The 26,853-nt window shown below is 41.3% G+C and overlaps 1 protein-coding gene and 1 long non-coding RNA gene across 3 annotated transcripts in view; one reads left to right on the top strand and one right to left on the bottom strand.

Annotated features, from left to right (window-relative positions):
• LOC141986180 (uncharacterized) overlaps positions 1-21,539 on the top strand; it is a 40,755-nt gene extending 19,216 nt beyond the window's left edge. Inside the window, exons 3-4 of the long non-coding RNA XR_012639221.1 lie at positions 10,772-10,847; positions 21,323-21,539. This is a non-coding gene — a long non-coding RNA (uncharacterized LOC141986180). The remainder of the gene's footprint in view (positions 1-10,771; positions 10,848-21,322) is intronic.
• Positions 1-26,853, bottom strand: part of MOB1B (MOB kinase activator 1B) — a 78,181-nt gene that overhangs the window by 12,550 nt on the left and 38,778 nt on the right. For both annotated transcript variants that reach the window (XM_074950414.1, XM_074950413.1), the window contains 3 exons: positions 17,939-18,105; positions 11,226-11,319; positions 1,479-1,612 (listed from right to left, as the gene is read on the bottom strand). In XM_074950414.1, the coding sequence (XP_074806515.1) occupies positions 1,479-1,612; positions 11,226-11,319; positions 17,939-18,105 (395 nt within the window). The remainder of the gene's footprint in view (positions 1-1,478; positions 1,613-11,225; positions 11,320-17,938; positions 18,106-26,853) is intronic.

A 26,853-nucleotide genomic window follows, 5' to 3' on the forward strand; every position in this document is an offset into this window, starting at 1 on the left:
AACCTTCTCTTGGATAAACTAAATAGATTGAGCTTCTTTTGTGTCTCACCGTACGACAGACTTCAAATCATTCTTGTAGCTCTTTTCTGAATCCTTTCCAATTTATCAACATACTTTTTACTCTGTGGACACCAGAACCAGATGGAGTATGTGAGTAGTGGTCTCACTTATCCCTTATACTGGGGTAATAAAACCTCCTTACTCCTACTCAATATTTCCTTGCTTATACATCTAAGGATTGCATTTGCTCTCTTAAGCTACTGCATCACATTGGCAGTGCATGCTCACTTGGTTATCCTCTATGACCCTGTTGGTCATTTTCTGAGTCACTGCTTATAGTGACCCATCCTATTAAAAACGTGACCCATCCCCCATCCTATTAAAAAAGGTCTTCATATATATATATATATATATATATATATATATATATATATACACACACACACATATACACACACACACACACACACACTTGAACAGGGCCAAACAAAATGGAGATCCAAGCCCTCTGTGCACTACACTAAGATAAATATTAAATAATTAAAAACACAATAAACATTACTGTTAATAATAATAAAAGCAGTTTTCCTCTCCCCCAACAGCTCTGAACTGAAGCACTAAAGCAAATGCCATTCTGCTAACAGGTTCTACATTGCCACCTACTGAGCAGGGGATAGTTGGGAAGAGGGATGACTTAAAAAACCAAACCTATTATAGGTTCATTGCACCTGACTAAAACCATGAACAAGTAAAAGCAAAAGCCATTTGCTTTTGACAGATGGTCCATTTTCTAAAATGGGCTGTCATTAACTGCTTCCTGAATAGTGCCACGCATTTAAAGAAGCCTCCTCAAAACATAAAACATTTCCCAATTTATTTGTAAACAGTAAGTTCTGTATTCACAATCACGGATGCAATGCTGACCCAGTAGGGGAATACCTCCTTGGAGCTATGCTTATTTTGGTAATTGGGAAAACACTATATTCTGCAAAAAGATACTGAGGATAGGGTACAGGGGTTGGAATTACTTTTCCTCCTCTCCTATTTCTCTAGGAGAAACACTCTGCTTTTTAAAAGGAGAAAGCTGAAGAATCAATGAAAATACAGTTGCTTATTTAAACAGAAACACCCTTTTTCTACATCCTGAATTTTAACAGGTTTTTATTAAGGATTGCTCTATTATGTATCATGTCCGATAGCCAGGCACACAAATTGTACCTGCTTAAACACATGCAAGTACCTTTCAGTGTATTAATACATTGTTCTTTAACTGTCCTACAGCAGTCACTAATCATTTAAGAAACAACTCAATATTCAACAGCTCACTATTTCTGTTTATTGCTGAGTTCCCTTTGGGGTTGAATCAATATTTTTTTCCTTCCTGTAAATTCAGACACAAAGCTACACATGCTTTTTTCAATGCTAAGAGATCTTAATATCCTGTACAACTGGATGCTGATTTCACTGTTCATTTTTACCTATTTTGGATGGAAATAGTGTTTCGTCATCCAGCTGATCCTGGACCCAAGTCATCAGGTAATCAATGTACTTTGGTGCTGAGCACTTGATTGGTTTCTTTATGTTTGTCCCATCTGCCCAGTGATACTCGTATCTGGGTTGGAACAGAAAGGAAAGACATCTCTTGAACACACAACTGAGTCATTCATACAAAAGCCTTGGAAAGGTTTTTCGTTTCTGTTTAAGGATTGAACTTGATTTTTATACTTCTTTTAGAGACACTCACTCCAGGTCCTTCCCTACCACCAACTCAGGAATGAAAAGGACTGCTGAGTGCTGCAGTGCTGAAGTCCTCCCAAAGGAACCAATGAGCTATATTTTATATCTATCTATCTATCTATCTATAGATATAAAAATAGATATTCCTCTAAATACAAAAGAGAATGATACTGCCAGTTTAAATCCATGTGCTTTCAGAGAAAACATTGTTACCTATCCTACAAATCTGATCTTAAATTATTAGAACTGACAGAATTTAAATAAATCTTAACTTTTAAACAGCTTAAATTTACTCTTCTTTTTTTTCAGCTTGGACTGAAAATAGTCTAGTCACTTTCATTTTCTATTCTTAACACAATAGCAGAATGCTGTGATGTTTCAGTGGCAAACAGCAGGGGAATGTTTGTTTAAAAATGTTTCCTCCAGAATTAAAATTATGAGAACAATTTCATTTGTCATACATCTTTGTAAAAATATATTTAAAATATATTTGTTTTACACAAGAGCAAAATTGTGGACAATTTAATCAGACAGTGCCTGTTTTAAACAATTTAAAGTGTTTTGTCAGTTAAATCAGCAACTGGGAGAACCTTTTCATAATAATTTTTAGAGGAGAGATCAGTTACGGCAATAAACAAGACTAACGTTTATTTACACATCTCTCTTGGTTTATCAAATCATGGATAGTTCTTTGAAAACATCTAGTCAATGTATAACAGCAGTCAAAAAAGCAAACAATGTTAGGAACCATTAGGAAAAGGACAGATAAGAAGACAGCAATGTCATAATGCCACTAAATAAATCCATGGTACGCCCACACTTTCAATACTGTGTGCTATTCTTGTCTCCCCATCTCAAAAAAAGATATATTAGAATTGGAAAAGGTACAGAGAAGGGCAACAAAAATTATTAAGGGTATGGAATAGCTTCCATACAAGGAGAGATTAAAAAGTCAGATTTTTCAGCTTGGAAAACAGGTGACTATGGGGAGATATGATAGAGGTCTAAAGTATCGTGAATGGTGTGGAGAAAATGAATAAGGTAAGTGGGTTGGCACACTGCTGAGAGAGAGGAGCTATTTAAAGAGGCAGATTCAAATGAGGATATATAACTGTTCTCACAGCAGACATGTAAGACAGAGGAACAGCAATTTCCTATTTAATTAAGTTATTAGCTTCGGCCAAAACTGAGATTTGTGGATACTCTTTACTTCTAAAAGTGAGGCCTCTTTTGTTTAGGTGCCTGAATACAGAAGTGCTGAGCACCCACAAATCTAACTGAAGTCAAAGGGATCTTTCAAGTGCTCGCTCGGGGGGGGGGGGAGGGGGAAAGGCCACTTTTATGAAGATACCTAAATTTGGACTTGCAAGTCTAACCCTAGACATCCAGATGTGAAAATTTTGGCCTTCATGTTTTTTCTGGTGTGTACCTATTGGCAGACATGAAACACAATGAGAAAAGGGGGAAATGAAGCAATACTCAATTTCCCCTCCTTCCGAGTACCTTGTAAACATATTACTTTAACAATATATTTTATACAGACTAATAACTTTTCAATGTGCTTGATCTGCTTATGGTTACATGACAGTTGATGTGGCAAATATAGTAATGAGGACTGATGATGGAAAGCAGGTGTAGCTCGTTTTGGTTGGGTTGAGGAAAGAATATGGGTATGAATAGGAGACATTGTTTTAAGATATGAGTAAGTGAAACTTACTATTTTCTTTCCCTATTTTTATTTTTCTGACAACTAATCATACAATGGATGACTGGGTAGTGGAAGGCAGAACAATAAGGACTGTTCCTGCTGCTGCTACTGACCTCAATGGGCACGTCTATGCTAGAATTTTTACCCGAGTTAATCGATTGCTAGTTGCTCAAGGTACCAAATATGCTTGTAAAGAGCTGGTCTGGTAAAATCTTTAGTGAAGACCCAGAGCCACAGGAACAGGACTGAGTCCATAGTGCATGACTATATATATGTGAAGAACATAAATTGACCCTTGGCTAATAATAGAAATCATTCCAGTCTTATACCAGCAAGCAGTTCCCCATCTCCAAGCAAGATCTCAGGTCAGGGAGGTACGCAAAGAACCCTAGGAAATAACTTCCTGTACTTAAAGGTCCCTTCCTAAGATAGCTGCTGGAAAGACGTAGTGAGTGTGAGCTGCAGAGACCCCAGACACAGACACCCAGAAGCTGCTTGCATTTAAGACTTGCCCAGAACACAAGGTAGGATTCCCCATGTCAAAAAGTTCTTTAGCCCAATCTGTCCACTTCCAGGGGGTTACCTCAAATATTTATCTTGGTATTTGCAAAGACTAAACACTAATAATGTGCAGCAGATGCACAAGACTCCATGCCCATGCCAGTGGGAAGGTTATTTTCACCCATCAGTGGATCTTCAGTTTGGTTACATATTTCATAAGCTTCTGAAAACAAACCTTCCAGTTTTGCTTTGAAAACTAAATGGATGTCTCAGTGATTTGCAACAGTGAACCATTTATATGCTATATGTTACTAATCAGATATTGTTTCCCTTTTAATATAACTAAATAGTGCTACACACATCTTGTCAAAAAAGTATGGAAAAAAATCTACATATCCTGCACTGTTCAGTTTTTGTAGAAGGATGTTGCAACCAGAGAGCAGGACACTGGAAGTTAACATATGTATTTTTGTAGTGATTAACTAGAGGGTTGCATATAAACCAAATTAAATAGTAAATATCAGTAGCAATAGTAATACATAGTTAGCATATATTGTGCTTCTCATCTGATGATCTCAGAGTGCTTTACAGTATCGATAAGTATCATCCTCATTTTAAGTTGTTAAGAACTCTTCTTCCTTTCTCTCTCTCTCTCTCACTCACTCTCACATACACATTCTCTCTCTTTCTCCTCCCCCCTGCCCCCCATCCGCCCCATAAAAAGGTGCCTGGCAAAGGTTTCTCAAATTAGCTCACTTCAGTTTATGAGACTCATGGTCCAAGAAGATCTACTTCTGCTTTATTTATTTTTGTCAATACTCCCTGTTTTCATTGTCACAGCTCAGAGTTAATTGTACCTTTGACTACTGTCTGCCTTCCTGAGTGCAACCCTCTTAAGTGTTAAGATTTTTTCTCTTCACCTGTCCCAGGATGGAATCCTGCGATTTTCCCACTCTCAGATTGGGTCCTGTATACCAACTGTGATTCTGCAGTGAGTCCCACTATTCTTCCTTTCATGAACTGTGACCAGTGTGTGAATACAGGGACATAAAACAGCCTTTCCAAAACAAAGTATTACTTATTCTCATCAATAGGAACAAAGCATAACAAAAGCAAAGGGCTCTTAACACAAGAGCCTACATGCATAATTGTCTTACCTAAAGCGTGGGTAGGCCTAGCTGATGTGACACCCCCATTTCTGGGAACTGGTGGTGGGAGGCAGCTGGGCTCTAACTGCCTGGCTCCTGCCATGAAATTGACATGAGAACCAACAGCTGATGTAAGTAAGGCAGTGTCTACACACACACTGCTTCGCCCTAACTACACCGACATAAACCTTATGCCTCTCGTGGAGGTGCAGTTATTATGTTGGTGTAGTAGGGCACTTACATCGGCAGGAGGAAGGCTGAAGTGTAGACACTGACATAATTAGGTCAATAAGCTGCCTTATGTCGACCTTACTGTGTAGCATAGAGCAGCCCTTTGTTACGCTGTTGGGTGTAGTGACTGCTTATTTTTAGGCCGTAAGGCACGTATAGAGTAATTGTATAGCCATTTGGCCTTAATAAAGGAATTTATGGTTATATTAGTGTCTGGTGGTCTCCCACATTAATATTAATAATTTTTAATATTATTAATAATTCCAACATGCTAGAGTACATTCTCCACCCTTTGGAAACATGACAAGCAACACCTTAACAATCAAAAAGACATAACATGCACAAAATATTACAGGCAGCTCTCACATCCTTCACATTTTATTTATTAGAAATAGTAGCTCTGACCATGACCCACCTGAAGGAAAAAAAATTCAAGATATGGCCTACATAGTTTTTGTACTGATACCACTTTTGATTAGAGGTGGGATTTTTAACCACAATACTTTATTGGTAAAAGTCCTAGTGTGGATGCAATTATACTTGAATAAAGGTGCCTTATACTGGTATAACTTAGGTCATGTCTACACATTAAACTTTTGCAAACAAGTTACATCGGCATAAAGCTGATGCAGTTAGTATACCACTTGTGTGCAAGCATACTTAGTTCCTTGTATCGGCACTGCATGGACTCAGGAGTGCGTGTTGATGCTCTGTGCGGTGCACCACGGGTTTCCCATTGCGGTGGGATGTAGGTGCTTGGTCCCACTGCCTTTTGGGAAGATCTGGCAATGCATTGTCAGGCAGAAATGAGTCATGCAGGGGTGACCTGGGAGCAAGGGGTCACCTTACAGGCAAGCAACTTTCTCCATCCCATAAGGTCATCTACATCCCATAATTTTCCTACCTTTTAAAAAAAATCCCACAAGCCTGCGTGGCCCTCCTCGCTGTCTGACATCTCTGACAGAAGCATGGAGCCTGCATAGCTCTGCACTATTGTATTGAGCATTGCAAGCACAGGATGCATGATCCTCTGGCATTTGCAGAGCTGCAAGAAGAACCAAATCAGCGGAGAACATGATGATTTCATAGAGGGCCAATGCTGTGGGACACAGTGAGAACCAATTCAAGATTGTTGGTGGTGTTCAAGGAGCAGCTGCAGACGGTGCAGCACTGCTTCTGAGCCAGAGAAATGAGACCTGATTGGTGGGATTGCATCGTAATGCGGGTTTGGGATGATGAGCAGTGGCTGGAGAACTTTTGGATGTGCAATGCCACATTCCTGGATCTGTGTGCTGAGCTTGCCCCAGCCCTCGAGCGCAGGAACACCAGAATGAGAGCTGCACTGACAATGGAGAAGTGCGTGGCGATCACACTGTGGAAACTTACAATGCCTGATTGTTACCGGTCAGTGGGAAATCATTTTGTAGTTGGAAAATCCCCTCTGGGGGCTGATGTCATGTAAGTGAGCAGGGCCATTAATCGCTTCCTGCAGGACTGTGACTCTTGGCAACGTGCAGGACTTAGTGGATGGATTTGCAGCAGCAGGGTTCCACAGTCAAGTATATCCCTATTTTGGCACCTGACCAGCTTGCCACAGCGTACAGCTACAGAAAGGGCTACTTTTCTATGGTTATGCAAGTACTGCTGGATCACCAGCGATGCTTTACCAACATCAAAGTGGGCTGGTCAGGAAAGCTGCACGACACTCGCATCTTAAGAACACAGGAATGTTCAGAAAACTACAAGCTGGGACCTACTTTTCCGACCAGTGGATCACGACAGGCGATGTTGAAATGCCAACAGTGATCTTGGGGGACTAGCCTACCCTTTGCTCTCCTGGCTCATAAAGCCATACACCAGCCATCTTGACGGCACTAAAGAAAGATTCAACTACTAGCTCAGCAGGTGCAGAATGACAGTTGAATGTACTTTTGGCAGACTGAAGGGAAGCTGGCGTTGTTTACTCACAAGATTGGATCTTAGTGAGAAAAATATCCCAATGGTTATAGCTGCCTCCTGTGTCCTGCATAATATCTCTGAAGAAAAGGGGGAAAAGTTGCTGCCTGGATGAAGAACAGAGGTGGAGCGGCTGTCTGCTGAGTTTGAACAGCCAGACACAAAGGCTGTTAGAAGAGCTCAACATGGAGCCATATGGCTCAAGGAGGCTTTGAAAAAACACTGACAGTGAACCACAGTAATGGGTTGTGATGTATTGTGCTCTACCTGCACCTTGCTGTCTTGGGACTTGTTAGGAATTATGGAGTTCTGTACTCGGTGTATATTTATGAATATAACAGTGTCAATGCACCTATTTATTTTGTGGTGCTTGCTGTACATTTATGACTATTGCACTGTTTGTCACTGATCCTGTGAGTTGTGTCAGACCGTACAGCAAGTGAGTGCTTTCACTACCATTAGGCATTCTGCAACATATGCTGGGAAATAAAATATTATTTTCTAAACAATAAAATTTTATTGAGTAAGGCAAATATTGTAAAAAAATTCTGTGCAAATTAAAAGCAAATGCATTAAAGCCTTAAAAAATTTATGGAACAGAACTTAAGAAGTGGAAAAAACATTCAGGTTCATTTTAGCTACACACAACCATCATGGCTTTCACATGTCAGTAGATATGAAGCTGTGGTTCTCCTTAACATCCCTCTAGGGAGGAGTGGTAGGGTTAGGGATGCCATGGTAGGGCAGGCCTCTGATGCCATGTGGAACATCGAGGGGGATTAGGGAGGTGCTGTAATGGAGTTTTCCAGGGACTGCAAAGGGAGGCGAGTCCGTGATTGTTGAACCTGCAGGTCCACAAGAGTCTGCAGCATCTGTGTTTGCTGCCAGAGAAGCCCCATTACGTCCTGGTATGTCTCCCTCCCTTTCCTTTTCCTGGTGGGACTCCTGTGCCTCTCTCCTGTCAGGTCTTTCCTTCTCCATACAGTCTGCATTCACCCTCCAGGTCCTATGCTCGTGGTCTGATGCAGCACTGGCTTCCCAGATCTCACTGAACATGTCATCTCAAGTCCTCTTCTTTCTCCTCCTCCTCTGGCTCAGGAGTTCTGCGGGTGTGGAGGGGGAATCCCTCAAGGCTGCGACAGCAGCAGCTACAGAAAAACATTCAGAGATACCACTGTCAATTAACACCATTAATTTGGGCTTGAATAGGGACTGGGAGTGGGTGGATCATTACAGAAGCAGCTTTGCCTCTCCTGGAATTGACACCACCTCATCTATTGTTGGGAGTGGACTACATCCACCCTGATCGAATTGGCCCTGTCAACACTGGTTCTCCACTTGTGAGGTAACTCCCTTCTCTTCATGTGTCAGTATAGTTATGTCTGCATCTGTAACTTTCACTCCATGCATCTAAAGAAGTGGGGTTTTTACCCACGAAAGCTTATGCTCAAATAAATCTGCTAGTCCTTAAGGTGCCACCGGACTCCTTGTTGTCATTGTCAATATAGTGACAATGGAAAGCAAAAGTTAAGATTCAGAACTCCCTTCTCTCGCTCCCCTAGAGTTTTAAATAAGACATGCTTATTGACACGACTGCTTCGGAATGCTTATGCACGGCACCACTCACAGCATCAGGCATGGTGAGTACAGCCCACCAGGGAGAAGAGAAATGACGAGGGATTGCTCAGTTGCATGGAACTATGAGTAAAGGGCAGCAGTATTGAATACTGGCACTGTTTTCCAGAGGTGGTGGTGATTTTAGCTGATATCTCACTCCTCAGGGTAACGAAGGCATGGAGAGCACAGCTGCTAATGGTGTCCTGAAGCCACCCAGGCCAGTATGCCGCTAGCCTGTTTGCTGCAATGATGCCTACCAAAGTTATTGCTGACTGGCATGGGAAAGTCCTTCCCAGAGGAAGAAATAAGGTGCCATCTCTAGAAATCTTCGGGAGAGGATTGCAGAATACCACCATGGAAGTTTTATCAAGATCTCAGGAGGATTAAGGAGACATCCTGGTATACACAAATAAACTGCTCTGCATAATTCTACAGTGGAATGAAAAGCAGATAACTCTACCTCTTGTTGTTGTACCGCTTAGTATGAGTAAATTAATGAAAAGTCAATAGGTGTGTCTTGTTAAGCTGGGGGCACATCATTGTAATGGGAAATACTTTTAAACCCTTACCCAAGGTTCCTTCCGCTGCATCAGGCTTGCCCGTGCTCAGCTGCCAGGACTGACTGGACTATAGTGGAGCCTCGAACAGGTCCTGGCTCATGTCGTAACTGGACCCCCAGGTTGCATGTCCCCCATCCTCCTGCTCTTCCTTCTCCTCCTCTTCCTCACAGTTCATGGCAGGGGCCTGTGACTTGAGCTCCTCTGAGGTATCCAGAGTAGACTACAGGGTGGTAGTGGGGTCTCCATCAAGAATGGCATGCAGCTCTTTGTAAAAGTGGCAGGTCTGCAGCTCGGCACTGGATCGACTGTTGGCCTCCCTGGCTTTCTGATATGCCTGCCACAACTCCTTCGCTTTCACACAGCCTGGCTGCTCATCCCTGTCATACCCTTTCTCTTGCATCCCTGGTGCAATCTGCTTGTAGATGCCCACATTTCTACAGCTGGTCTGTAGCTGTGCCTGCACAGCCTCTTCTCCCCACAGGCCCAGGAGAGACAATTATCTCCAGGCCGGAGCATGTCCGGAGCGTGTAGCTGGCATGGTCAGCTGGGCAGTTGCACACAACCATGGAGAGCTGCTAGGCGTGCTCACCAAACTGGACAATCAAGAAAAGGCGTTTCAAAAATGTACAGGGCTTTAAAGGAGACGGTGGCCTTCCAGTCTCAGTGAACTCTGGGCAGTGAAGTTCACAACTGTGACCAGAACTGTCAGTGTCGAGCATTGTGGGACAGCTGCAGGAGGACTGTTTGGGTTGACACAGGTAATGCAGTGCCTACACTCGCACTGTGTCAACCTCAGTACAATGATGGCTCAACACCACACGGGGAGGTGCTGATTTTGCCTCGCTGTAACAGAGCACTTACATCAGTGGGAAACAAATTTAAGTGTAGACACATATGCAACTAGATCGACGCAAGGCAGCTTGTGTCAACCTAACTTTGTTGTCTAGACCAGGCCTTATTTTGGAAAGGGGAATAAACTCCACTAGTAGAAGGCACTTTTATACTGGTCTAACTGCACCACATTAGGCTGGTTGCGTGCGTAGACAAGCACTCTTCTAAATCTTTATCACTAACTTAAGCCCACCAAGTAAAGACAGCATGCTTGCTTCTAATCAGATAAACAGTATTGCAGATGAATAGTTTCACTGTATTCCTTAACTACATATTACAAATCAAAGTTCATGTTGCATATGGAAGTAAAAGCAGAGAGATGGGGAAGATACACAAGCACACTTTTTTATAAAATATTTATATGTAATATTAAGCTCTTTTCAATATACAGAAGGTTTGTTTCCCTGTTTATTTTACATTAGAATTTCAAGTATTTTCCACTCTGGAAGACACTGGACAACTGCAGAACTAACAGAAGTACAAGATGACATGTACCAAGTAAGTCAAACTTCAGCAAATTGAGAGGGGGAGGGATTTCTATTCAGACTGTTTAAAACTGTGGTTGATTATTTTTGTAATATCTAGTTAACTAAAATACATGAAAGAACAGTTTTCAGTATTCCCAACCCTTCATTTAGGGGGTTAAATGGAGGTCAGTCTGCCTTCCAGAGACTTTTTTTTGTTAGAGAACTCACTGGGAAAGATCAAATTGGACATTCATGATATTTCTAAGATTGGGGGGGGGGGGGGTTTGAACCTCAGGGCCCCCCCCCGTGTCAGGCCTTCTTTTTATATCATAAAGCAACAAGAGAGGGCACAACATTTTCTCAGTCTTTGTAAGTCACCTTTAATGCAAGAGGAACTGAGCATTCTTACTTTGGGCCAGCTGACATCACTGGGCAGCTCTCTTCTGTACAGAAGTCTGTAATAGTACCATAAAGCATATTTATCTGGTTGAAGAAGTCCACAGCTGTGAAGAATTTAAACAGTCAGTTAGCAGTCTGGTAACAGTCTACCAACAATGCAAACTTCATGCAGTTCTAATTACAAAATACCCACTGCTGAACAGGTGTACAGAGTTTTGTAATGAAGCTTCCTCATTGTTAATTGCTTTTTAAATATTACAAAGGAAATGTGGGGCACAGACAAAACAGACAGTTGAGTGGAAACATTATATTAAAATCCATTGCCATACAATGATTTCTGTCCTGCTGGTTATGAGCCAACTATTAAGAATTTATGTTTAGCCTTTTAATGTATTTAAAAACATTGCACTTCACTTAGCAATGCATTTCATTTAGCATTTGTTTATTTTGGGGGCATGCTTATTACACATTCTGGGAGACAGCGCTCTGAAATATTTAATAATATTGCACCTTTCGCAATGAAGGAAAACAGTAATCTATAAACATATGTAATCTATCTTGGCTAACAGTTTTTAAAATAGAGCCTAAACATTTTTTTCAAAGTTGCTGGGCACCCAGCACCTCCCATTTTAATTTGGGGGGTGCTGGGTGCTCAGTGCTTTTTAAAAATCAGGCCTCTTATTTAGGCGGTTAACTTTAAGCTCTTGTTTTTGAAAGCCTTGGCCCCTGTAAGCAATTTATAAAAATAAGCCTACTTTTCCCCCCATTGACTGATCCTGATTGCAGTTGGCACTCTCCATGTTGCTCCAATGCCACCCAAAGGAATGCTTTAGGAGCATATTTTCTCTCAGTTCAATGTAAATTACAGGCAAAATTAAAGCAGGAGAATCAATCAAAAGCTGTATTTCATGGAACAACTCTATGACTGGTAACAGCTAAATACTTCCGGTTCTATGCATAACACTTCATGGGGATAAAGGTTCCATCTGTCTTCTTGCAATTATTCCCATCTGCCTTCCACCCAGGAAGAATCCAGCTACTGTAATAGTCTCTGCTGGCGAGCTCACATAATACAAATCCACAAGAAAAGATGATCTATGATATTTTTAACAAAAACATTTTGATGTGAAATTTAGACAGATTCAGCTGCAATTTCCAAAATCTATTATTTCATTTTGTCACTCCTAAATTATTTCATTTTTTGGCTGCATGGCTAGATTTGACAACGTGAACAGATGCACAATTACTTTTGTTTCCGTCTGTCTGCAGACTCAACAAAAGCACTAAGGGTACTTCTACACAGCAAACAGCAGCCCGTGGCAGCATGACTCACAGTCTGGGTTTACAGACTCAGCCTCGTGGGGCTTGCACTTTGGCACTAAAAAGAGCGATGTAGACCTTCGAGCTATGGCTGGAGCTCAGGCTCTGATGCCTAGGTATGGGGGTGGGCCTCAGAGCCCAAGCCCAAACATCTGTGCAGCTATTTTTAAGAGCTTTAGTGCAAGCCTGAGTCTGTAGACCTGGGCTCTGCAACGGGTTGCTGCTTGCTGTGTAGATGTACCCTTTGAGTAAGTCTACACAGCCGACATTAAAGCCCTGCTGAGGCTCCAGCACTGGGAGAGAGCTCTCCCAGCGCTGTAAAAAAACAAAAAAAACCACCCACCTACGCGAGGGGAAGGGCTCCCAGCGCTGTAGCACTGTCTACACTGCCAGTTTATAGCACTGAAATTGCATCACTCAGGGGGGTGTTTTTTCACACCCCTGAGTGAGGAAAGTTTCAGCGCTGTAAGTGGCAGTGTAGACAAGCCCTAAGAGACTTAAGACCTTCTGCTATTTATCTTAGTTGGGCAAGGTGTGTGAAACCAAATTAGGGCCACTTCTATGCCTGTGTCATGCTGAGATGGATCCCAAAAATATTCAATTAATGCCCTCGTTCAGTCAGCTTGACAAACAAATCACATCCTTGGATGTCATTTGAATGAGTGTTCAGCTAAGAATAAGGCTCTTCCCTCCCAATGCACAAGTAGCTGAATATTCTATTGACTCATCTTTGGAGCTGTCAAGGTTCCTTCCCCACTCTGAACTCTAGGGTACAGATGAGGGAACCTGCATGAAAAACCCCCTAAGCTTATTTTTACCAGCTTAGGTTAAAACTTCCCCAAGGTACAAACTATTTTACCTTTTGTCCCTGGACTTTATTGCTGCCACCACCAAGCGTCTAACAAATATAACAGGGAAAGAGCCCGTTTGGAAACTTCTTTCCCCCTCCCCCAAAATCCTCCCAAACCCTACACCCCCTTTCCTGGGGAAGGCTTGATAAAAATCCTCACCAATTTGCATAGGTGAACACAGACCCAAACCCTTGGATCTTAAGAACAATGACAAAGCAATCAGGTTCTTAAAAGAAGAATTTTAATTGAAGAAAAATTAAAAGAATCACCTCTGTAAAATCAGGATGGTAAATACCTTACAGGGTAATCAGATTCAAAACATAGAGAATCCCTCTAGGCAAAACCTTAAGTTACAAAAAGACACAAAACCAGGAATATACATTCCATTCAGCACAACTTATTTTATCAGCCATTTAAACAAAACAGAATCTAACGCATATCTAACTAGATTGCTTATAACCCTTTACAGGGGTTCTGACCTGCACTCCTGCTCTGGTTCCGGCAAAAGAAAAAACACACAGACAGAAAGAACCCTTTGTTCCCTCCGCCACCTCCAGCTTTGAAAGTATCTTGTCTCCTCATTTCGTAATTTTGGTCAGGTGCCAGCAAGGTTATCTTTAGCTTCTTAACCCTTTACAGGTGAAAGAGTTTTTCCTCTGGCCAGGAGGGATTTAAAGGTGGTTAGCCTTCCCTTTATATTTATGACAGGAGTATTCAGATAGACATTTTTGTACTGATAGCTCTGTAAATGTCACCTTCTAATTAAGGCTATCTGTTACAAAATGCGGCACTCCCAGAAGTACAATCTGCAGAACGCTAGGGAGCACTGTGGGTTTTGCAGTGTTTACATGAAACATCATGCTTAGCCATTTCAGTCTCACTGAACCTGTTATCCAAGGCTGGGGTTGAGCTTGGGGCAGGGCAGTAAGAAAATAACTTGCACTGCTCAGTAACAAACCCCCAGTGAAAGGTTATAACTTATTCTAAAGGGAGTTCTTTCAGGCAATCCCCTCATGGAAAAGGGATCCACCCTCAGAACTCAAGGATTGTCAAGGTAAGTACCTGAGGTAGGGGAGAGGACAGAAGAGGTTCTTTAGGCTCCATAAATGACACTTAAGGAAAGTTACTTCACAGACTATATGCAGAGCACGCCCAACAAATTCCTGCCAATTATTTTAGTTCATCCGACTTTTCAGCGGATGTAGTAAACACAGGCTATAAACTTCATTTTGCAAGCACAATCACCAAGGAGCAAATCAGCTCAAGACTGGTGGATCACGTGTTTAGTGCACATTCTTTGGAGAAGCAGTAGCAGCAAACGGCAAGACATCATTCAGGGAGGGGAAAAGGGAGGTAGTCATAGAAAGGGAGGGTTGTTAACACTTGTTGGGAAAAAAACACCTTAAATTATTAAAATCTTAATAGGAAATTTTAATATCAAAAGAACTGCAAGCAGATTTTGTATATTGCAGCCCATTTGAACTTTCCGGTCTTCGAGAGCTGTTAATTAGGTTTCCAATCTGCATCCCTACAAAACCCCACAAACCCTGATGTTTCCTTAAATGCAGACATGCCCAAAACCACATGGGCTTTGAAAGTATGACTGTTATTGCTTTGAAGCCCACATTCTGAGTTTCAAAAGGGCATGAAGCATATCTCCCAACCTCCAAATTCATCAGCGTGTGACAAACAAGCACAATGTGGGCCACCTGTTTTTGACACATGTAATGCAGTGCCTTAGCCTTTTAATTTCCCCTTTTCAGTCACAGAGATGAAGGTTGTAGAGTTTTTTTTAAAAGCAGTTTCTCCAGTTATTGAAGAGTGTGTTATCTGGTGATTAAAACAAGTAAAGAACCAAGGTTTGTGGGTTTTATTTCCACAGCTGTCACTGTGTCCTGGGGGGAACACATTTAAAATTTTGTACCTCAACTTCTTTCTTCTCTGAAAAACGGAGAATAGCAGGCTTCTCATAAGGGGGTTCTGAAGCTCATATGTTTATTGCACATGTAGGACCTTTAACCCAATAATTTAAAAATATTTTAATTTTTTTGCCTTTCAACTTCATTGAAAGTTCCCACAATAAAACTATTTTGTAAAATGGATCAACTATTTAACACACATATGTAACCCACTGCCACAAAACATCATAGAGGTCAAGGTCAAGGTCTGGCAAGATTCAGAAAGGGTTAGGCATTTATATGGGTAAGAAGAACATCCACAATTATGTTAAGCGATACATAAACCCTCATGCATCAGCCAACCACCCCACCCACTGTTCAGGATAAGGAAGAAACTCATATGGGCAATCAACTCCATAATTACCCAATTCAGGGATTCTATCACCATTTTCCTCTGAATTACCAAATATTGCCCACTGTCACAAGACATGACATCAGATGAGATATAGCACCAGTCTGATCTGGCAGGACAATTCCTAGGTTCCATTTTTCTACTCCATTGTTCTTCGCCCAGCAGTTTTGAAACGTTGCCCTCTCTGCTCCCTCAGACCGAGGCACACTGCTTTACTCTGTACAAGTGTGCCTGCAGCATGAGGAGCACATACCCTTCTACTAGGGAGGGCACCAAACATTAGGCCTTCTTTATATATCCTAAAAAGGTAACAAACCCAATGTTTGTCCTTTACAGGCCACTTTTAATAGGCTTTGATGGTGGCAAACTGGAGAGCAACTGAAAGCAGGAGTAGTATAATTGGTATATGAAGCATCCTTGGTAATGGTTTAGTCACCAAAATTAGTTTTGCTTTTTAGACAGTTAAAAAAAAATCTGTTCATGCTAAATTCTGTACAAGACCTATTTTGATGATTTAAATATTGCCCTGTAATGTTGGAGAGTCATACCATAGGGACGGTCCTTTGCTCCAGCAGCGCTTTAAGGATCCTCAAAGTGCTGCCGCGGCAAAGGACCATCCTTAAAGCGCTGCCGCGGCAGCTCTTTAACGTCGCTGCCCCTTCCCCGTCGGCGGCCCTGCTGGCGGCGGCCCTGCCCATACGGACCCTGCCAGAAGGGCTGCCTACAGGGGAGGCAAAAGGGGCAGGGACATTAAAGCGCTGCCGCAGCAAAGGACGCTGCAGCGCTTTAACATCCCTGCCCCTTTTGCCCCCCCCCCCCCCCCCGGCCGCTGACGGGTGTGGGGGCAAAGGGAGCAGCTGCCCCGGGGCCGGTGATTTAAAGGGCCCTGGGCTCCGGACGCCACTGCCGCTACTGCGGCCGCGGTGTCCAGAGCCCGGGCCCTTTAGATTGTCACAGGAGCCCTGCGTGGTGCGGGCCAGGCAGCCTGGAAGGGCTGGCTGGGGAATGCTGACTCCCCCAGCCCCGCCCCTTCCACCCGAGGCCCCGCCCCTTCCAGGGAACAGAGCCACCCTGGCTCCGTACCAGTAAGTCTCCTGAGTTACTTTCACCCGACTGCACAACAATGTATACAACATTGTACAACAGGGGAAGCACACCAAACCACCAAGTTCCTGCCCTGAAGAGTCTACAGTCTAAACGCACAACAGGTAGAATATCAAAATTACATGGGGCTTACGGTTATTACAGCCAAAACTCTCCATGAAATGTAGGGCTGTAGGAACTTTTGATGGAGGGGGCTGGCTCCCTGAGTGTCTGTTCCAAGATCATGGGGCACCAGGAAAGGCAGTACAAAGGAGACAAAAAGGAGAGGCATGTGCAAAATATAAAGGATGGGAGTTGTAGGCAGGGATGGTATTCAAGAGAACTTTGTAAGTGAGGAGAACCTTGAACTTACTACAGAAGAGGGGAAGCCTGTGTAAATATTCAGAGGGTGGGTGGGGAAAGAAGAAGGGGAAACATGGTCACAGCAGGCAGAAAGGATGATAATTTGGGCATCTCTTTTGCATAGACTGGATGGGAAGAAAGAGATAGGAAAAATCGCAAGGACGAAGTTATAGTAACCAAGTCAGGAAGTTAGCAGAACATAGGCTAACACCTTGGCAGGAACAAAAGGAAGAGATTAGCTTTGGAAATGTAAACAAAAATCTTAGAATTTGGTGAGGGCGGACAAAAGACATTCTACATATATGTTTATAATCTTCACATTTGTTTTAGACTTGACCCTGAGTGACTTGACCCTTAGTATTCATCTAAGCAAATGTTTGAAACTCAATGTGGAGAAGCATGTACAGTTGTGAAACACAGCTCTAGCTGGAATCTGAAGGAGTAAAACACCCTAGGATGATACTTAGTTATTTGCTAAAAACAGTGTTGGTGTTTCCCCTTCACTACTCATCTAATTCATGAATGAGCATTTAGATTTTAACCACAAAGAGAAGCAATTTGTTTTGGAAAAACCCATAATTTCACCACATGGAACAGAGGGGTTTTTAGCTTGAGCCACTTAGCTGCTGTGAATTCTAATAGACACCATGGTTCTGCTCTTTCAATTACAGTATAACAGAGACTGACCAGTGCATTAAGAACCACACACTGCACAAGAGACAGCTATGCAGTTGTCCTTATCCATTATCAGCCCACATCACTGCCCACCTCATGTAAAAAAGGTCAGTCAACTTACTATTAACTGCGACCCATTCATTTAAGTCTTCACCCTCTGGCAGCATAACAGCCATCCGGAGATTACCGCTTCCAAGTGTGGCTTCTGCATGTTTTAACAGCTCATACTGGTGAGACCCCTCCGGAATGTTTTTCTTTGGTTTAAAGGTTTTAGAAGAGCGACTACCACTGCAAAGGGGAGAAGAAAAAAAGATATAAAAGAACATGTAGGAATTGAGGGGAAGGAGAGAGGAGCAGAGAAGTTAAGAATCAGTGTAGCACTAGTGTGAACACCTTTTTCCCCCCAGATAAAGCAGGATGTTTACAAAAATAAAGAGCTACAAATTACAGAACTGACTTATATTTGTTAAACAATTGCTCGGAACTCAGATTACTTCCTATTTCACTGTAATCTCAACTATTAATATTATTTCAGAGCCAGCTGGAAAAAGGGGATACCCATCTTACCACCCATCTCATTGCAAACTGGGTCAAAGTCAAAACATTAAAAAGCACCTTACTAGAATCAAGATGACCACATTTTAAAGCCACAAAAAAGAAATTCTCTCCCGCCTCCCAAAGATTAAATGAGTAGAGCTGAGCAAATACTAGATTTTTCGGTTTAGGAGCCAAACAATAAAAACTGAAAAAAATTCCAGTTTGATCTGAACCAACAATTTTTTTCACTGAATCAGAAGACTTGTAAAAATTTGATTTTGAAAAAACTGAAATGTTTTGAGTTGACCCAAAAGGAAATTTTTTCAGTTTTTATATTCATTTCGAATCGACCAAAAGGTTTCAGTCCAATCAATTTTTTTTTTTTTTTAAGTTTTTTGTTTTGATTTCGGTCTTTTGGGGTGTTTTTCACCTTTTGTGTGTGTTTAGTTTTAAACTGGCCAGATTCAAAATTGAAATGTCATTTCAAAGTAAAAAGTTAAATTGAAATGTTTTGACCCTTTGAAATTTTTTTCCTTTACCTGCACTATTCCCCCAATTAAGCTAATAGTTTCAGACCCTGAAAAATGCATTTTTTGCTGAAATTTTTTTGCCTCGCTCTACTGAGGAGACCACTTGGGAGTGACAAGGAAGAATGGAGAGAAGGCAAAACCATTACATTTAAAATACTTTCTTTCACTGTGGAAAAAGGGTAACATTGAGTAACTCTGAGAAAAATACATTTAAAAGCTAAAATCAGCCTGTTCCAGACCAGCTGTAGTTTCACTGTATAGGGCTCACTGAAAATATAGTACACCACACTGAAGTGGCTGTTATTTATGAAGGTATAACCCTCAGGGTTTTCAGATGATTAAAAACAGTGCAGTGGTCATATTAATCTGCGGTCAACCTATTTACATGCAAATATTTACCTTCCCTAAAAAGATGGTGTGACACATGGCTAGAAAGGGTTAAACATCCTGCAAAATAAACAACCCTCAAAAGACATGTGGGGAGATAATGTTTGTGTTTTTGTGTATTTACATATGTATGAGTAGGGTCCTCCGACAATGTAATCAACAATCCCTGTCTATGTTGTATTCTGATAATTCAGAGGTCAAAAGAACATCCTATCATTTAAATGAATTGTAAACACAGGATATCTCTCTACTCATCTCTCTTTGAAATGTATTGCAAATAATCTGTGAATAGTGGAGAAACAAGCAAATTGCCTTATGTTAATTCTATAGCTAAGTACCTGCGATGGACCGCCTTCAAAGTCATGCTAATTAACTTTTGAACTCCCAACTTGTCAAAAGACATGAAATTGTATAAAAGATCCTTGGATCCTGATTCTGTCATCTCAGATCTGCTTAGGCTTCATCAGGGGAAGTTTGAGTTGGAAGACTGAGGTCCCAGTTATGCTGATAAGCCCTGAATATGATATTTGGACATTGGACTATAACCTATGAACTATTTCTGAAAGAACTCTTTGCAACTTCAAAGCTTGCCATCTATGCCATGAATCTGAACCTCAATTAACTGAACTCATGTCTGTATGTATATTGATCTTTTAACCATACACACACTCTGTATTGTTTCTTAATAAATTTTAGTTTAGTTAATAAGAAATGGCTGTAGCATGTATTTGGGAAAGATCTGAAACATTCATTAACCTGGGAGGTAATGTGTCCGATCCTTTGGGATTGGTAGAACCTTTTCTTTTATATGATGAAATAAGATTTTCAGAAATCATCATATGTGACTTAGGTATCTGGATGGAGGCCTGAGGCTGGATCACTTTAAGGGAACTGTGTTGTTTGGACTTGTGAGTAACCAGTGAAGTAATAAAGAAGCTGTTTTATACTGGTTTGGTAAATCTAAGTATTGGAATATCCACCAGTTTTATGGGGGATTGTCTGCCCCATTCTTTGCAGTTCACCCTAATTGAGTGACCTCAGCTGGCGCCCCCTGGGACCCCGGTCACAGATGGTAAATCTCACACAGCAGCTCCAAATACACTTTATAAATAATTACTATTGTTTGGATCACTATTAAAGTATTAAAATATATTAGCCACAGAATTGCTACCGCAGTGCTATAGTTATAGCTGAGCTGACACTTCCACTTCCAACCCCTATTTCCATATATTTCTCAGACCATTTCTTTATGGATTTCGTGAAGGGTTTTCACATCTTCTTTCAGACTAGAAATTATATTTGGTTGGAAATTTTTATAACAGTTGGAAAAAATTTCTAGGTGGAAAATTCTTCCTTTTTCTGTTTTATACCAATCCAGATTATTTAAAGTTTGTGCTTGGATAGCTAAAAAATGGCTTCTTAAAAACTTTAAACTTGGTGTGCATGTGCTGCTGAACAAACAGAGCCTCAGAAAGAAAATCTGGATAGAATTAGAGGAAATTTAGTTACTCCAGTTTTAAAGAAGGGTAATGAGCCAGCATAGCATTTTAATTTAGAAAATGTTCGAAAAATGCACTAAAGTGTGATGCTCCAAGTATTTGCAGAAGTGGATTTCATAAGAACAGCCAATATGTGGAGCCATAAATGATTTCTAAGTGAATTTAGAGCAGATTTCTGTTGGAAAGACAAGATAGAGTTCTTTTTGTTTCTAGTGACCAGATTGCCGGGGGGGGGGGGGAATAAATTAAATCCAGACACTATGGAGCATCCAAACCAAACACCACCCAATAGTCTTCTCTTGTAACAAAAGCCCTTCTAATTTTTCAATGTATCTTCTGTTCAGGGGTATGGCTTTCAAAATTTTCGAATAGTATGAACTATTGTTATGCAGGTGTTTGCATGTTACAGGAGTCACAAAAAGATGAGACTGCCCACTTCCGAGGCAGGGCTGATGCTTGGAACAATGTTTGTTTAGCTACATTTTCGCCTAAAAGCATTGTAAATAAATTCTCTCTTTTCCTTTGTATTTTCCCCACTTCCCCACTCTGCAGCATAACAGAAAAACAAACAAACATGAAAGATCACACGTTTGTTTCTACAAATCCTAAGTATTAAGAAGAAGAGACATGCACATGAAAGAATGCAATGAAGATACATTTTTAAAGAGTTTGATGAGTGGGGAATTACAGGGACTTAATGTTGTTATGTGGCAGTTTGTCATATGTTTGCTAACTGTGTCATTAGGTCTTTTAGCAGCTAAATCTGAACAAGGGAAGGGGAAGAAGCAAATTACTGAAATTGGAGTTTACTAATCAGTTGCTTAAATTCTGTTGAATGGGAAGCCTCTTAAAATAAGAGAAGAACTCTTGGATATTTGAACATTTACACTGAATGTGACTTGGACTTCTAAACTCTAAATGGTGTTGCACCTCTCTGCTTTTCCTTTCTGTAAAGCTACAATTTTCTTCCTTAAAATCTCCACAAGTGACAACTTTTTAAAAATAATCTGAGATTCATAAAACTAAGACATTTAAATATTTGTCACTCTCCAACTTTTGGCATTAAAGGTGGCTTGCAAAAAATGTATTATTACCCTTTCTTGCTGCTTTATGATTAATAAAGAACGTCTGAAGGTAAAAGCAGTTTCCTTTCCTATAATTCTGGTTTCTCACAGTAAAGTGTTAGCTTTTTGCTGTTGACTGTTGGGTTGTCCCCACCCAAGTTCCTAGTTTGGAAGTAACTGCTTAAAGTTCTTCTTTTGAGCTAGGTTCAGAAAATAATTATATAAATTCATGGAGGATAGGTCCACCAATGGCTATTAGCCAAGATGATCAGGGATGCAACCCGATGCTCTGGGGGTTCCTAACCTCTGACTGCCAGTAGCTGAATCTGGACAACAGGGGACAGATCACTTGATAATTGCCCTGTTCTGTTTATTCCCTCTGAAGTACATTGCATTGGCCACTGTCAGAAGACAGGATAGTGGGCTAGATGGACCATTGGTCTGACCCACAACAGCCATTCTTATGTTCTTCTTTTCTTGGTATTATTGGTGGAGCAATATTACAATAAAGTTTCCAGATGACGTAACTTTAGCAAGCTGACGATGAGATTCTGGAACAGGTAGTTTCTCCAGATCTGCTGGAGATTACCAGCCTTTTTGCAATTCCCAAACGGAATGGAATCATTATTATCCTTATTGTCTGAAGGTCCACTAGAAAGATTTTATCTGGACCTTCATCAGGACAAGAAGTGAATTGCAAAGGATAGGGATAGCACAAGGGGCATGTGTGTCTTTTTTTCTGGAAAAGCCCATTTTTAATAATAAAATTCTGTATATTAAAAATATATACAATTACCTTGGAACTGTATTTGGGCACAATATAACCATGCTGGCCAACTCAACACATCTGTGAGATGAATGGATTTTAAATGTATTCTGGGAGGAGAAGGGGGGATCCAGGTTTGCACTTGAGTCAGCCAGACTTTTATAAGGTTATAAGGCTATAGAAGGTTATAAAAGAAATGTGCACACAGTAAGCATGCATACCACAGCAATTCTCAAACCCATGGAGGAGTATCCAAAACCAAGTCTGCAAGAACTTTCAGTTTTAATAGTTTAAAATAAATACTTAAGGACATCTGCTCCATCCATTGGAAACAAACTTTCTAGATAGGGAGTAGCCCTGGCTTCACTGCAGAAAGGAGGAATCCATCTTTGGTACCAAGAAAAACTTATGGCCTTTGTAATGAGGTACTTTGTATCACCACAGAAAGGCCCTACTAATTAAATTTTTCTTGTCTGGATTCAGGAGAGACATGGATGGCTCTGTGATGGCCAGCATGGAGTGGATCAACTTGACCAAAGTATTCAGTCATTATCACTGCAGAGGTTGCCTGTTTCATCTGAATCAGAATGTTTTGAGGGCTCACCCTCTTTGGATGGAGGTTTTGGTGCTAGCTTGCAGGAGTTCCACTGGTGCCTAGATTTGTAAGAGGGGATATTGGGCTTGTACTTTTTATGTCTGGCTTTCTTTTTCTCAACATTAGGCTCAAAAGAGAAAAATGAGGAACCCTGTTTCCTGTGAAATGATGAAAATAGATGACTGGGTCTCAGAGGAGGGGGAGAATTCTCCGATGAGGCAAGAACTTTCTCCAAAGGAGAGTGAAGTAGTATCGATGGGAACCTGTAAACAGGAAATGGAAAATATGGAATAACCCCAAATGTGATTGGATCAAGAGGAAAGATGAGAACACCCAAGTCATTCAATCAAAGAGGCTGTTGAGGTACATGAACATCTTGTTTGAGAGGATCAGGGTACAAAATTGGTGAGGGAAGCTAAACCCCTGGGGCACTCCTGAACTGAGCAATCCAAAGTTCAGAGGGTGTAGGGAAGTTAGGGATGTATAGAAGGAGATTGTGAAGAGGATCAAGCACTGGTGCCAGAGCCATCCCTTGGGCATGAAGGGCAACAGGAGCCTGTTAATGTGGCTTTCTCTGGAATCCCAGAGCTACCACATTTCCTTACCCCGCTAATGACCTTATTTGCTAGCTTGGGAAGCACCGTGGTAGGTTCTGGAGGGATAAGCAGACTTGTCAGGGGAGTCTCAAACTGCAGCAGGTATTGGACACTTTTGTAGTAGCAGCTGGCTGCTACTGCAATTAAGAGTCACTGAGTAGGAACAGGAAACAGGTGGCTCCGATGTAGAGCACTTCTCAAATGCATTCAACAATATTTGTGTTTCGAGTATCGCATCTCAAATAAGATAACTGCTGTTCATGGGCGGAGAGGAGGTGGAGAAACCATTGCTGGAGCAGCCCTCCACCCTCATTTATTGCCAACAAAACTGGGTTCAAACTAATGCAACATTATCAGGCCTTTTTGACCTCTAGAGTGCTCTCAGGAAAGAAGAGGACGCTCCCTACAGTACGTGGATCTCTCACAAACTGTACAGTTAACATGCCAACAGGGGGAGTGGAAAGCAAAACATCCCAAAAAGCTCCTGGAAATTGCCTCTGTAGGAGCTCAAATGGACAAGATAACCTGATAGTAATTGCCACAGTGATGGATCCAAAATACAAGAGATTATTAAAATAGGTGTTAAGTGTTAAACAGTGACCAAACATTATTTCCTCTCTCAGTCGCTCAGGTTTCAGGCACATGCCGCCAATCATCCCACTATTTCTCCAGTATGGACAAGGAAGCCAACTTCTGATATTTCTAATGTAAACCAAACCAATGCCTTTTGAAAAACGAACAACAAAACCATCCTTTCAGGTCTTCTTTCTGCATCATAAAGCATCAACAAACAACAACGAAAAAGGGTGGGGAGAGCAAGAATACCTATCCACTCTTTGCAGGGTGCCTTCACCCACCTTGGTCTGCAACCCTGGCCAACGTTTTACCAATATAAATGATTAATACTGAAAAAACGTAACTGCTGTGACTAATCTGATGCTTGAGGCAGAATGTACACACTCGTTATAGACTATGCGACAGATGGATCTCCGTGGGATGTAAACAACTATGGCTTGTAATTTAAGTTACAACGAGTGGATCTTGGCAGGCAGATTTAGAAGCAAAGAAGCTAGCTGTCCAAAAGGTATATAAAATTCTTCAGTGTCCCACTCAAAAGACTTCATCTTTGTGCTGGGGAGGATGGGAACAGACAAAGAAGTGAAGAAATTCAATATCTGATAAAGAGGACAGATGAACTGTTTGCTTTTACATAATCATAGAATAAGTACAAAGTATAGGTGAGGCTTCCGGGACAAGGAACGTCCAAGTGTAGAGAAAAGATGGGATGTGTGTGTGTGGGGGGGGGGGGCGGGCAATCCTAAAAAGGGACTGCAGCCATACGTAGTTCAGGCTGTGAGCTCATCAGCTAAGTTACACAGGCTCAGGCCTGTTCAATACCTGGGTGGGAGACCTTCCTTAAAAAAAGGAAAAGTAGGACATTTTGGCAATTCAGTAGGTAGCAGGTTGAGTCAGTAAACTGCTGTTGGTGGGGTGTCTCTTTTTAAATGAAAAAGGTACAGAATTGTAGACTTGAAAAAATAAAAGATTAACCAAGCCCCACATTAGCCCCAAATATGCACCCTCAACCTCCAAATACATACAATCACATCTTGGTTTCTTCCCATGCCTCCCAAGCTGGTCAAAAACCACACTGATAAACATGGTCCATATGCCCATGTGGCTAAATACAATCAATTCCCTGAGTTACAGACCCCACGCTGCCATTCTCCTATTCCAACCCACAATCTCTGTGCCACTACACAATCCAATCATTTCCAGACAGCAAGAGATGGCATAATGTAATATTTGGGGGGAGGTAAAGATTCAAAGCCACGAGGTATAGAAAGGAAGGAAAATCCAGGACAGTGATCACAAAACGCTACAGAAATATTTATAACATTGAGGCTGGTTTATCATTCCCATGCAATTGGGAGATTAAGCACACAAGAAGTCTTCCAATTGCATTCTTGAGGTCAGGTACTGTACATAAAGTAGAGTTTAGAGCTGCAAGAACCTAGTACAGCATCTCTACGCCAACTCCCTTCCAGGGCAAGTTTGTTCCATGGTAAACATTTTCTTGTGCTTTGTCCAGTCTGGTTTTAAAATGTCACTACTGATACGGTTTTGACTACTTAACTGTCCCGGTGTTCTCCTACTTACACTAAGACATCATTTTCTTAATTTCATCGCATTACTCAGTTATACCCCCACACCTGTTTGCCACGCTTAGTAACTTCTCTTCCTCTATGAAATTAAACAGTCTCAAAATAGACTGTAAAATCCACCACCTAAGTCTTTGCTTGCCCACGGTATATATGCTTTCCAAAACTGAGCAACAGGAGGCAACTAAAAATCCACTTCACCCCTTCTATGTTATAAATTGGCTTGTGTGAAATGAGATTATAAAAACTCTTATTGTCTCATGTCAGCTTCCCTAAATCCTCAGACACAAATAACCAAGTATATGACTACAGAGTGTTTTGTTTGGTGGCCACCGAAATGATAGATTTATCATCATCATTGTGTAGGGTGACCAGACAGCAAATGTGAAAAATCGGGACAGGGCATGGGGCGTAATAGGAGCCCATATAAGAAAAACACCCAAAAATCAGGACTGTCCCTATAAAATCGGGACATCTGGTCACCCTATCATTGTGCTATCCAAGTATTATATAAAAATAAAGCCAGTTTCTTCTGTGTCCCAATTTAAGATTTAAGCTTATTTCATTGTGAGCCAGTATGTGAAACTCCCCCTTGCCTGTTTCATTCCCTCAACTGTCAAACTTAGGTGCATTACATTTACTCATGGACAAAAGGGAAATAAAAGGAAAAGAAATTTCTCATGCCAATGTAATGCTAAAACTTCCATTTTTCTTTTAAATTAAATAGACTGATAATTGTTCAGTAACCGCACTAAATGCATCAAACAAAGAATGAGGAACAAATCAAAGTATCACATCCTCCCCAATATTTGTCATGGTCAACTTAATTAGTTTCTTCTCAGTTGACCTAAGTTTCTAAAAATTCTTGAGGTTTTAAGTACATTTAGTTCACCTGATTCC

Source organism: Natator depressus, chromosome 4 (genome assembly GCF_965152275.1).
Source record: "Natator depressus isolate rNatDep1 chromosome 4, rNatDep2.hap1, whole genome shotgun sequence".
Lineage (NCBI taxonomy): Eukaryota > Metazoa > Chordata > Testudines > Cheloniidae > Natator > Natator depressus.